The sequence below is a fragment of the Rhipicephalus microplus genome, chromosome X, assembly GCF_043290135.1.
Source record: "Rhipicephalus microplus isolate Deutch F79 chromosome X, USDA_Rmic, whole genome shotgun sequence".
In the NCBI taxonomy this organism is placed as follows: domain Eukaryota; kingdom Metazoa; phylum Arthropoda; class Arachnida; order Ixodida; family Ixodidae; genus Rhipicephalus; species Rhipicephalus microplus.
The window spans coordinates 377,553,248-377,567,527 of record NC_134710.1 but is presented as its reverse complement, the minus strand read 5'-3'; the positions used below and the strand labels follow the sequence as shown (position 1 = coordinate 377,567,527).

Here is a 14,280-nt window from a genome sequence, read left to right as displayed (position 1 = left end):
ATTAGTTGTGACCCTCTCTAGCGAAGGGCGTAGGCTGTCCACAATGAAACGGAAGGTGGCTGGGCTCACTCGAAAACACTGCTTAAAGTGGCCGTAACCTAATAACGGCAATTTGTCTTCGAACCAGCGTTCGTTGCGCACATAGGCCCACCTTTCGCGGTTGATGGCTCGGGGGGACAGTGCGGAAGCAGTCACAATGAAGCTGTTCATGACGAGTCTTTGTTTGAGGCTCATCACTCTTGCCTTCGCCGCGTTTAGCTCATCTTCGATGGAGCCGAGGGCGACAAGAGTCAGGCCCACCTCAACTGTCGCTTTATCTCTGTCTCTGCGCTGAGACATCGCAAGACCACGATGAAACGAGGGACGCCGTCACTGACCCAGCTGGACGCAGCCATGTGAACAGCATGACAAAAAACAAAAACAGCAAAACACCGACTGTTTATAGTTGCCAGACGAACTCAAGTTGCTGCTAAAAACGCAAAAAATCTAAAGAAAATTACAGGTTTGCGCATTATAAGCCACCAGACAATAAAAAAATACGGTTTTATGCTCCGGCGTCACTGAATGTGATGTACATGCGCAGATTCTTTTTAATATTTCCAATCTTGCTCCTTCCACAAACAGCGCCATTTTTTCTGCAGCGTTCTTCTGAGGCACTGCCTAAAGCAGTAGTCTGGTGCCGTGTGTCATGAGCGCCACTCCTTTCTGCAAATGGTCCCCTTAGGCGACAAAAGGGGTTTACTTCAAAGTACTTTACTTTTGCCCGTGTGTCACGGGTATAAGCCACGGCAGGGCTGCACGGTGCCTACGTGTGCTCCTTCGAACAACTTTCTCCGAATTGTCCATCCATCCGATGGGCGCCCTTTATTGTATTTTTTTTACTGTGCGCACTCCTTGCAACCAATGCAGTCAGGCGAGTTTTTTCGGACAATGGACTTCAACTTACTCCCGCGAGCCGAGAAAGCTGCACCTGCAGGACCTTTGAGACAGGCATTCCGTGGAGCTGAAATTGCTGCTTCGTGTATGCTGGCTACGAAGACGCGTTTCAGCTAAATTTTTATCTTATTTCGCAAAGATTTATAATGATAATAATAATATTCAATCAACCAATAATCAATCAATCATTTTAACGTATCCAAGAACAACCACAGGGTTTTTCGTGCTGGCGCGCGCGAAAATAGAACAAAAATAAACAATACATTACAGACTGTCCACAGAAAAGCAAATCAATAAAAAGAGCAAAAATGAGCAGTCGAAAAAAATCTACGCACAATGGGAACAACAAATAAAAGAGTAGATATTCATGGAATGGGACTGCAAAATAATGTGGAATATACACAACCGTGCCGAAGGCTTCTTGAAAGACTGAAAAGGGAAGAATCTGTGCATATGCAAATCTACGTTAGGACAGGGCAGCCCTCACTGACAAAAAAATGACTGTAGACTATGAAAAACAAAACGAATCAAGAAAGTTGACGTTAGAGAGACTCGGTATTTTGTAAAGGATAGAGTGTTGAAAGAAGCTGGTAGGTACATGCAACGGTCGATTCTCTCTCGATAATTTACGCAAAGTTTGAAAATTATTACAACCGAGAAGGGCAGAATATCTCACCCTGAACTAGCTTGTAAAGAAATAACAGCTCAGCGCAATTTTGCCGGCTGTTAACTGATGGCAAATATAGTATACCAGCAGTGTTGAAAGAATTCTAGTGAAACGATGGGGGAAAATGCTTATGAAATTTTTCTGGACTCACTCAGTGGCGCTACTGCTGGATTTAGCAAGGCCATTCCAAATCAGATATGCATATGTACGCAAGTTGAGCACGACATATCACGGTGTACAATTTGTAGAAGGCTGTAGGAGAACCAGATTCTCGAGAGATGTTGAGCCAACAGGAGGAGAATGAAGGCCTCGCATGGCAGCACATTTAATGCAAGTAGAAAAAATTCAGCATGCTATCAAAAAGAACACCAAGATAACTGATCTCATAAAACTTACATAACGACACAGTATTGACACCATATAGAATTGAAACGTTGGACGTTTTGCGAGATACAACAACAACAACAACAACAACAACAACAACAAACACAACAATAATAATAATAATAATAATACACTCGTATCATTCTGACATGGCTGAAAATATCTGGCCACATTGAATGAAATGCAAGTGTCCGGGTGCCCATGAATCTCTAACGCGAGTGTGCAATTGCGCAGTTTGGTGAGTATGTACCGGCTGGCATACATATCTTATAAGTAAGTGCACTACCGTGTTGGTGTTGAAAGGATATGTTCGCAAGCAGTTTGAATCGTTACGCGCCTGCACTGCAAGGGGCTGTTTACATAATGTAGAGTCTGGCTTAGGTATCACGCCAGCCCGCAAAAAATGTGTCATACTACTTGTAGTCGCAAGGCAATGTTTAGGCTAATCCTAATGATGGCACGTGCGCATTAGTGACCTCGACCAAGTAATGACACACCCACACAAAATAGAAGTTTTGTGAATTCGGCAGCCTACGTTAAATGTTGCTATAAAGCTTCAGCATTTCATTACATGGTCCATTAAATATGTATCAGGTGTGAGTCAGTTGCACCTTTCTTAACGTACATGTCTATGACGTGAGATTTATTTCACGCTTGCAAACATTACACTAAAAGAATTGTTCACTAGTGCAATCATCAAATTTTCGATAAATTTACTATGTGCACAGCCAGGAACATTATACGTAGCCAAAGAAAACGCAAGATGTATTTTTGCAATAAATTAGTACAACTTCCATCTTGAATGTAATCATAATAGTGCCTGCAAGTTGCATTCACGTAAGTTCTTTTTTTGTTTTTGAAAATACTCCCTTATACATTGCACTGCGCATGCAATTATAGTAAATGGCTACTGAAAGCAATCGCAGATGAGGGCTCAACAGGATTAATTGAAATCTTGTTATCTGAAGGGAGCACATAGCCATCAAAACTTCCAAATAATCAGAAATTTTGTCCACCGATGTGGAAGCTAAAAGTGCATTGAAATTACTATTTCTTGGTGCCACTTTAAACAATGCATTGGTGTGAACAATATAAGTTGCATGCATTTTGTCTTTACATAATACTATATAGGATTGCTCTATAATAATAGCGAGGTTCAGAAGCTTCAGTACATTTTGTGACTTTACACGATTCCTTCCTCGTGAAAGATGTCTGCTCTTGCATACATTATTTACGTCGTATTAATTGCAACTTATTGTTTCAAACCTAAATGTCATGAAAAATGTACAAGTTAAATTACATGAATGCATGCATATATGCATTCAACTGAGTTGCAACCATCACGTACACAAAGCTGACCTGAAATTTCGGTTTCTTTGCATGGCAGAAACAACATTACAAAAATAAGCAGGCCAGCTTTGTGTACAAGTTGTTATATATTACAATCTGCATAATAGTGTGATCACGGTGCTAAATATATACGTGGTTCATCTCAAATAAGGGAGCACTTCCACATATAAGGATCCACTTGATATGTTATATATGGTGTGGCCGTGCCTTATTTGGCCGGATTTGACTCTTTATATGGACCAACCGCGTCATATATGGCCGTATATAACACCATACATGAACCGACTCAGCCAGATATACATCCATATATGCTTATACGTGGCCACATATGCTGCCATATATGCTTATATGTGGCCATATATGCTGCCATATATGCTTATATGTGGCCACATATGCTGCCATACATGCTTATATGTGGCCACATATAACTTATATATGGGCCATGTATGGCGTTTCTCTAAGGGTTGTATCGAGAACGTTCACGTGCTTTGTGGTAAACGTGCTCAATACGCCTCAACAGCTTATTAAAAAAAGCGTAACTCCATGGCTTATTCGAACGCTTGAGAGAGCTAATAGCTTCTGATAGGTAGGCCGCTCTAAAACATAACCGGTGAAGCGGCATCGAAGGCAAGTTCTTGTGTTTCACAGCTGCGGCTGATCGGCGACATTTTAAGTCATCAGAGAACTGAAAAAAAAGACCTGGTCCATCTTTCTTGTGCCTTTGCGTGCAAATCACCGTGAAGGTTCATCAGTACAACACGTTTTTTTTCTTTCTTTTTTTTGCTCTGCCAAAAGCAGCGCACGCACAAGCGAAAATACAGCAGCAACTGCGGTAGGCACCGCAGCTTTTGCCTACGAAGCAAAACCAAACGCCCGACAAAAGCGCCATCACATTTTCGTGACTCGTTTCCGGTGGAGTTTGTCTAAACTCACACCTCCTGCAGTCGGTGAAAAGTGCTGAGTGATGTGCAGGAGTATTTGCGAAACATCTGCCGGATCATAAGTGATGCGCCGGAATATTTCCGGTGCAACTACCAGAGCCTAATCAGGGTATTGGCCCTGTTTTTTTCCGATTTCCTACGTTCGTTGACTACCGGAGGAAAATGGTGGAAAATGACTCTATACGTTCCGGACAATTCCAGTTTGAGTGACGCCAGCAGAATATATAGCGGGAACATTATCCCCCCAAACCTCCCAGCTGGATACATATTCGTTCACGATGAATGGTGGTAAGACAACCCATAACAACAACCATAACAACCCATAACAACAAGCGTATAGGAACAAGATAAATAAGGTAGTAAATGAGAGACTAAAGTTTCATTGCCACTTGCAAAATGCGTTGTTTCTTTATTGTGTTTTCTGTCTTTTTTACCAAACAAGTGCATAATTGTGGCTTTGTCTTTTATGCTTCGTAGCTGCAAGCGCGTGAAAGTATGGAGATGACAACAAAAACTGAAGCTTTAAAATACTGGACGTATTTTTCAATAATTTATTTCAATTTTTCTCCGATAAGCATCCCTACTATACGTAGCACAATTTATTCTTTTAGTTTACAAACAAAACTCTTTCTAGCCTTTCCTTCCCCCTTTTTTTCCAAGTCACACTGCCACGGAACTCATGGCCGATCCCCCGTGGTGGGTTGAGCCCACTTGGGTTCAACAAACAAACAAACCTAGCAAACCCCAAGAGTGGGTATGTGCCATAATATGTAAGGCTCAAACAAACAAACAAACGAACAAATAAAACCCTGCCCTCACTGAGCTTGTACGAGCGGCTCGTGCGGCTGTGGCTTTCGAACACATTTCGCATCTTTGTAGAAGGAAACGGCGTTGGTCTACTGCCAGAAATGGGCCTGAGTCCACCCAGCGACACCGCAATTCGCTACCTCTTCAGCGGCAGTGGGTGCACCTGCTTGACACAGTCGCCAACTGACGAGAATCCTCTCTCGATGCCGTGTCGTGCCCATTCAGCGCAGACTGAAGTTGGAGCGTGCAACGTGTCCGGTGACTTGGCCATTGGGGACGACCACGAAGACAGCCGGGACCACGTGATGAAAAGATGGAAGAACGCCAAAGCACCTTGTTGCGACCACTGGGACGAACCCCGTACGAGACTGTTCCCGAGAGCTGAGTCCGACCGGCTTCTCGAGACTAGCGTCATGCAAGCAGCGCTGACCGTCAAAGGAACCCGACACAAGGCAGCGGTCATGTCAAGTTCCAGCGGATGGCTGCACATAAGCAGGTACACGTCATCTTCCTATACTCCATCTTATAACGCTGCAGAAACAAGTCAAGCAAATGACCGAATGACTTTAATTGCTATCGAAAATAGATTTTATCCTTTCTCTCTCCGAATATAACTATTTTTACCTATGAATAATTAGCGAAATTCTACGAGAGAAAACGCTCAATACTGAACGTGTATCGCAAGCCGACGAGCACAGAAAAATAGCAGCGTATGGTGCTTGTATCTTTCATTTACGCTATAAATGATGTCCATGGTAGAGCACAAACTGTAGCGGATCATTTATGCCATCTTAGCTGTAGCTATAACCGTGTGCCGCACCAAGTGAAAAGCTCCTTTTCGGGGTCTCAGAAGTTTAAGTAAATGGGTTATACAGTAATGATTGACGACTGCTTTAAGCTTATGGCTTAGTATCGTTGCCATCAAGTATTAGAAAAAAAAACACCAGTTCCCGGAAATCAGTAGAAAAACATAGCAATGTGGGCATTCTTCAAATCATTTTTTTGTAATCAGTGTTTATTTATCCGATAAGTTCCTTGAAACATAGCTAGCGATGAACCGATAAACTGCAGGTTTTTATTCTTCAATAACTGAAGTCATTAGGGGAAACAATACACAAACTACAATGTGTGATAAAATATTTCAAATCAAAGGCCGTAAATTATGCAGTTAAATGATGACTGTATTGAATAATGTTATGTAGGCAATCTTAGCATTGTTTGTTTGCATATTAATCCATAGGCACTATACAAGCTTTATGATCCCTCAAAATTTAATATCATGTTCACACACACACACACTCACAAACGCATTTATTTATGTATCCATCCATTATCGTGTGCGCCTGTCTGTTTGTGTGTATGTATGTGTGTGTTTGTTCGTTCGAAAAGCTTCGCCTACTCTAGAAAAGGCCATTTTTATAGGTAGTGTGTGTGGAAGGTTTTTTTTCGTATATTATAGACATTTTACTCTTACGCAGCTACACTTCTACACCTGATATTACTATTTTTTTCGCACACAACCGTATGAAGATGACAACGAAAACTGAAGCTGGAAAATACTGGCCATTTTTTGATTATTTTATTTTCATTTACTTCGTCAATGAAAACCCGTTCTAGTCGTAGCACAATCTAATCGTTTCGTTTACTTAAAAAAACACGCTCTTTCAAGCCTCCTCTTCCCGTTTTTTTTCCAAATTGCACTGCCACGGAATTCATGACCGATACCCCGTGGTGGGTTGAGCTTACATATAACCTAACAGGTTATATGTGAGCCAATCAAACGCTAATGTAAATACATTGTATAATTTGTTATTTTGATAATCTTGCAAGTACTTTCAATTATTAGATATTCCTTCATAAAAACAACATAAGAAAAATTGTATTGGAAGCGTAAGTACACTGGCGTTTTCCCCGACTCGGCAAGAAACAGTAAGAATTAAATACTGTTTCGTAAAGTGGTCATCACGCTAACTGTGGTCATGCATTGTCGACGCAGTGGGATGCAGCCAAGAATGCGTGGAGTGGATGCTGGTGAATACACCACTTTCAAGGTGAGCGAGTGCGGCGCATTGGAGTCCACCGCGTACAGCTTCGGTGTCTTGACCTGGAAGCATACCATCCGCCTACGAGATGCGCTTCCACGTGTGTTCGGCATGGCAGGGGGCATCAACAACACGGAGGACATGGCTCATCCCAGCGGTGGTGTTTTGATGCACTTCGAGGTATATTTACCTATTTTTTACTCTGCGAAGACCTCAGGCGAATAGTGGCTCGATATACTACTTCATTTTGTATTATTGCGGGCCAAAAAGAGAGGAGAGTATGTACTGTGTCGTAAAATTCGTTAAACCCGATTAGACGGTATTAAACGTTCATCTACAGATACGCGTTTCTACTTGCACAGAAGTATCGTTATACCTTTTCAAGTTCATTACCAAATCTTGAGATTTGTGGAGCCTTTTAGGCTGCGTACATATTACCAGACACTCCTGGAGTATTTAAATTCGCAGTAAAAGCCCTTCAAGAAGAAATAATGATGCCTGACCTATAAGGAGTAGCTGGTACATTTTAAGCAGTGTAAGACACAGTTCTAGAATGAAATGAATTTCGAACGAGAAATGAGATGTGTAATATTGCTGCTTTATTATTGTGTGGGGCTTCTGGGGAACCTATGGTGTGTTCATGGGGCAAGATGTGGTGGTATAGTACAATAATTGGTAGCCGTGGTTTACGTCCTGAAGTCCCATTATGATTGTGAGAGATGCCGTCCTGGTAGGCTACGGCAATTCTGACCATTTGTTGTTCTTTAACGCACACCAAAATTCAAGTACACGGGTCTCTACATTTTGCCCTCATCGAAATGCGGCCACAGCGGATGGGACTCCATTCCGCCACAAGTGGTTGAGCACCATAACCAGTAGATCAACGGAGCGAGTAAGGATGTACTTTTGTGAATTCACAAGATTCAGCCGATACGATGATAATCACAGGCAAAAAGGGGAATGAGGTCATCGTATAAACAAGCGTAGGTAAGCGAGAGAAGTAAGCCTACAGGACAGAGCACTGGCTCTCAATACGAGTGTTCATTTTGTGTGAAAAATTATATACGTCTTGGAAAGAAAAAAAATGAAGAAGGAAATGGAGGTACTTCGCCGGCGTCTCATCTAGCAGATGAAACGGCAAAGTTCTTTCACGAAGATAATCTCCTTGTCGGTTATTACGATGGGTGGTGCGCTTACACATGGTGGCTAACGTAATGAATTGTGAACACTTCATATATACTCCGGGTGCGGACATCACAATATCTACGCAAGAGGTGCGTCTCTTCGAAACTCGGAGGGCATCCAGGCTGGTCACAGTAGATTGCTATATCTCTTCCAGTTTTGTCCTTGAGATTGTTCGTGTGCTCCTGGAGCCGGTTGCTCACGCAGTGACCTGTTTGACCAACGTAGCGGCCACGACGAGACGTCGGTATCTCATAGATGGCTTCAGTTTTGCACGGAACAAACTTTCTAGCGCGTTGCTTCTCGGAAATGCAAGCAGGGGCGCTCCTTTTCTTGCACAGAGATTTGCACTTTGGCTCGCACCAAGAACACCAACCTTATGCTAGCACGTGCTGCCACCTTCTTGATATTGTGTGAGTCACCATAAAAATCGAGAATGACTGCCACTCTAGGCCGGTCATCTGCAGCACGAGCTTTCTTAGTCTTGTGGTGCTCAAAAACCTTGCGCTGCAGATGACCGGCCAAGCGTGGCAGTCATTCCCGATCTTTACAGTGTCTTACACAATATCAAGAAGGTGGCAGCATGTGCAAGCGTAAGATTAGTGTTCTTGGCGCGAGCTAAACTTTGAATCACTGTACAAGCAAAGGAACGCCCCTGCTTACATTTGCGAGAAGCAACACGCTATGAAGTTTGTTAGGTGCAAGACTACAGCCATCTATGAGATTCCAACGTCTTGTCGTGGCCCCTACGTTGATCAAACGGGTCGCGTCGTGAACGACTGGCTCCAAGAACACAAAAACAATTTCAAGAAACACACTCGAATCACTTCTGGCAATTCACCGTGCCATGTGTGGATGCACTCCGAGTTTCGAAGAGGCGTGCATAGGACGTAGATATCGCAATTTACGGGCCCGGGAGATCTTCGAAGCATTCACGCTTCCTTTCATTAGGCCATCATGTGTAAGCGCACCGTACACCGTACTAACCGACAAGGAGATTGAATGACTTCGTTATCGAACTTGGCAGTTTCTTCTATTATGGTTTAGATGCCGGCGCAGTGCCTCCATTTTCTTCATTTGTTTCTTTTTTTGCACTTTTCAAGGCGTGTCCATTTTTTCACCCGAAATAAATGTTAGCCAGCGCTCTGCCCTGTTCTTTTCTTGTATCGTTTACCCACACTGTTTTTTTTACGACGAATCCATGCCAACAAGGTCAAGTGTTTATTACGTTTAGGTTAATGAGAAGTACAGTGAAAACAGTAAGGCTGTTTCAAACTGCTATGAACTTGCTGATAAGTAAACACAAAGACTAAAGAGAGGTGCACCTAAGCTCGCACAAGTAATCTAAACCGTACAAATCACCACGCGCGAACGCAATCATTGTCAAAGCAGCGTCCAATATTGCAGCATGCAGTGTTGTCCCCCACGTACGTTCAACAAGGCGGTGCACCTCCAAGACAAGTAGTGTGCTAAGAAAGTCGGTATTCTTTATTTAGAAAATGGTACTGATGCTCATTAACATTATTCTGAGGCGTTCAAGCCTCTAATTTTACGGATAATGACTTACGTTGGCGCTATCACTGTGCCGTTTGTTGCTTATGGATTATAGCGTAGAAAACACTGCCACCTTTGGAAGTATGTGAGTTTATGTGATACTCTCTGCAAACCTCCGCAATCTACTTTCTCAATATTTTGATAGCTCATTCATTGCATAAGCGATTGGTTTTTTACCATTTACGTTAGTATAGGATATTAGTGGACAATGCTAATTCAGTAAAGATCTATTCGATGTTCTCGTAGACTTCCGTGCTGCCATGAATGTCCTTTTTTTTCACTTTAAACCTTCTTAAGGCGCAATTTAAGCCTTGGATGTCACATAAAAAGTCAAAATATACTGTCGGCGTCAAGGCCAATGTAGCGTCACCACAAACTCATGGCTTGGTGTACCATTCGCATTCGCGTTAGAGACGAGACGTCAGTTAAATCGCAACGAAGTGCAAGCTGCTGTGACTTATTAACAACCAACGCGCACAGAAGCAACGAGACACAGTGGGGTGACACGTACACAGCATTAAATTTTAATGAATGATTTCGTTTTTTTTCTGGTGTTTTGTGTTCCAAAGTCAAGATAATATAAAGGAATGCCATAAGAGTGGCCAAAATATCGACTGTCTGTAATTCATTAACATGACATAACGCCGTACACGGGCCTCTGGCATTTTGCCTTCGCTACACCACCGCATATTTGTTTTTTAATTCTCGGTGCAATCAGCACGACGCTGCAACACATTTTCGTTAACAGAGAAGTACATGTGTATAAACAAACCGGGCAACAGCAGTACACGAATGCGCATATATTTGAGACAAGAAAATATTTAAGGTAAGTGATACATATGAAATTTGAGCTAAGAACGCGAATATTAAACATGGCGAGGTAAATAAAGTTAAATATTGTTTTACGATTACTGGGTCCAATAAAATACCATCTGTGTGAAGCTACCCTTATTTGCTTAGTGAAACAAACGATCTTTTTTTTTGGGGGGGGGGGGGCAGCAAAATTTAAGACTACCTTTTGCGCGGGTCCGCCAAGTTAACACTGTTCGCCACTTCAATTATTTGACGTGATATCTTCGTCGGCCGTCGTCCTGTAACACTGCACCACGTATATACATGAAGACACATCCAGAGTTTTTGCTTGAAGATGGTATTGTGTGTGCCTTGTCATTCCGAAACCAGTTTAGTCGCTCGTCATACTCGGTTTCACCATACTTGGTGCCAACTACGGCCTCATATCTTAAGTGCTTCTTTTGACACCACACGAAGGAAGACACAACAGAACACTGCTCTACACTGGCAGGATTCATTGCGTCAAGCCACTCTTTATAGCAACCAGCCACTGGTAAGACATGCGTCGTACCACCAAGTGCACAACCACCACAACTTGGTCACCCGAGGGCACTCTTGACGGCGCATCTAGAAAAAAAATCAGTGGTAAAGAATGTTGTGGAAAGCACACAAATGCGCTGCGAACGCAAAGACTGTATGCAAGAGGGTTCTTAAGAGTAGCTTACAGAGTAAATAGCTAACACTGTAACCTCTATTGCTGTTGTCCTGACATGACGCTTTTACAGGGTATTTTTTCGATGCAGTCCGAAGCACTTGCACTGCTTCATGTGCAATACTTGACAGATATGTAGAATCGCTGGGCTCAATTTCTTCACGTGCAGTGATTTTAATTCTTTGCTTGCGTCTCGATACTAGGCCCACCGAAAACGCTATGGGCACATTTATCTGCGACCTGGGATCCTTTACGCTGGTGCGTTGAAATTTTCAAAGGCTGGGCGGATACAGAGCAGAGCTGTAAAATTCGCCCTAGCTACCAGAACAGAGTCACGAACTGTTTTCCCGCATAGGGTCATGGCAGTGTGGAAGTTGAACGAGGGGGAAAAGTTCAACATTGTTTCAGCTAACATTGCCACATGACACAAAGATTTTTGCATATCTAATATGCAGGCAATTACTGAAGGATGATTATTATTGCGATACAAGAAACATGTGCATGCCAAGCTCCACAATAGGCTTAATCTGGACGCCGATGATATTTGAACACAAGGTGAATTTTTTGTGGGATGTGTCACGAAAAAAAAAAAAAACGTTTGCCGGTAAATCTTGTGTAGCTTACCAGAACCTAACAATAATCACAATAGGCAAGAAAATATTGTCAGCACTGTTTACAAATCTCTCAAATAGCCAGGGTCGTAAAAAACTGTAAGGAACAATACTGTCATATGCGGGCTATGGGATTGAAGGATCGGTGGGCTGCATGTACTCGTGTTTGAAACCCCTGAAGTGCACTGTGAATCACCTGTGCCAGATACCGTATGCCACATGCCACTGTACGTGGGTACGGGTCACACACTGAGTAGTAGAACACGCACGCACGCACGCACGCACGCACGCACGCACACACACACACACACACACACACGCACACGCACACACACACACACACACAGAGAGAGAGAGCGAGATAGTGAGAGAGTAGATTGTACTATTGCGTGCGCACGAATGGTAGAACTGTCGAACAAAATGCATTAAGCAGACTCCTTTACGACATGCCATTTACGTAGTGGCTTCGTGGTAGAACACTTATTTGCCACGCCAACAATGCGGGTGAGATTTTCAATGCGACCGAACATTTTTTCTTTTTATTATTTGCTTCTTTTTGATTTCTCGCTCACGGACGATTTTTAGCTCACACCCAACGGTGCTGACGCCGACGGTGGAATTTCTGCGACCCGAGCTCTCTAACGCTATCGTGTTGATAACACATATAGCTGTCGCTTTTGGTTGCACTCACCTCTCAGTTGTAAATGAAATATCTCACATCTTGTTCTTCCAGCAAGCCGAGCCGAAATCCGGCCTAGACGATGGTGGCGCATATGCAGAATACCGCGCAGCCACGATGGCATGAAGACGGCATATCGTGCAGTGCCACTCTGAGGCTGACCTGTACACAGACGGCAGCACTGCGTCATACTGGAGTTACACGTTTTAGGGACTGTAGCTAGGGTGCGTATCTCTAGATGCCCCTACAGTAATTCTGCGTTCACGGCTGTTGTCTTGGTATTAGGCATGCGCTTCAACACCATCGGCTGCGCGGTCACTTCAACAACTGTGGGCAAGCGGTTTTCGGGCCTCCCTTTGTCAAAAGGCGCCTCACCGAGGCCTTGATTGGTTAAGAACGTACTTGGAGTGCGCTGCAAGCTCAAATCCACACTACAATCTACGGGACGATCCTGCCCTCTAACGGCAGCCTCGCATGCAGAGATCTGCAGCGACGTTTTTTTGTTATTTTATGTATTAATTCACAATGTTTGTGTCAATCTAAAGTTTGTGGTATTGAAATAAAGCTTTTAAGAGTTGAAATTTGTCGGCTCACTTGCATACTGACTGTTAGCGTGTAATGGTAATGCAGAAAGTAAAGCCACTGCTTTACTCTTAGTAAGCTTGAAACTCGGCCGCTTGTTGTGGTTCCATTCCGTAAGGGACACAGGGGCAAAATATTTTTTTTAGTATTAGTAAAGTACAATAACTTGAAAGATTTTGAAGACTGCTGCTGGATTCTACGTTGCTTCTAACTGATAAAAATGAATTACATTATTATCTCTGGCTGCCATGGAGCTAGCATATGATGTTTAAAAAAATTTCACCGAGGGAATGTTTCGAAAGTACGAAAAAAAATTACCCTTTGAATTTCCTGACGCCACACTCAGACATTTTGGCGTGATAATAACCCGAGACAAAATGCGCCATGTAATTTTTATTCTTGCTTTTTTCATGCTCTTCTTTCAATATGCCACCCTTCATCAAAGAAAGAAGCCAGCCACTATTAACGAAGACACGCCCAAAGAGCTCAAGAGCTTAAGATTATCACAAGTGAACTTGCCCAGCGAGGGAAGTTACTTTCATGACCGCAGAGCTCTCATTCAGGAGGTTGCCCGTGTGTCGTACATACAAATTTATTAACGCGGTAGCGTTGAAGAGCTCGTTTCGCAGAGATTTCAATGTCGGCGTCGCTGGTTTTGAGCAAAAAAAATGGTCTTCTGCGTCACCGAGAAATCAAAAATAAAAATAACGAAAAAAATCTTGGTATCTGTGAGGCTCCAACCCGGGGGCGTGGAAAGCGAGCATTTTAGCAGAGTCACGCGTCTGCAGTTGGAAATTAAGTGAAAATAACTTCGTCTACTTGGACATGCCTTGAAGGTAACTTGCAGGCTTTACACACACGCGCACACCCTGTATACAAGTTTTGTTTCATATTTCTTTAAAAAGTGAAATACCAACCACCCCAAGTAGCCACTCTTTCGCTGTATACATGCTTCACAGTGCAGCTTGTATTATCACAGTAAGAATGCGTGGTACAAGCGTACGTTGTGATCGGGCGTCAGAACGTGCGATTATCATGAAT

General features: G+C 43.0%; 1 protein-coding gene across 1 annotated transcript; it reads left to right on the top strand.

Annotated features, from left to right (window-relative positions):
• The first annotated feature begins 5,142 nt into the window (after positions 1-5,142).
• LOC142777314 (uncharacterized) lies at positions 5,143-13,183 on the top strand. Its single transcript, XM_075881617.1, has 3 exons — positions 5,143-5,581; positions 7,082-7,307; positions 12,712-13,183. The coding sequence occupies exons 1-3, from the start codon at positions 5,187-5,189 to the stop codon at positions 12,781-12,783; spliced, it is 693 nt and encodes a 230-aa protein (XP_075737732.1). The 5' UTR covers positions 5,143-5,186; the 3' UTR covers positions 12,784-13,183.
• The last annotated feature ends 1,097 nt before the right edge of the window (positions 13,184-14,280 follow it).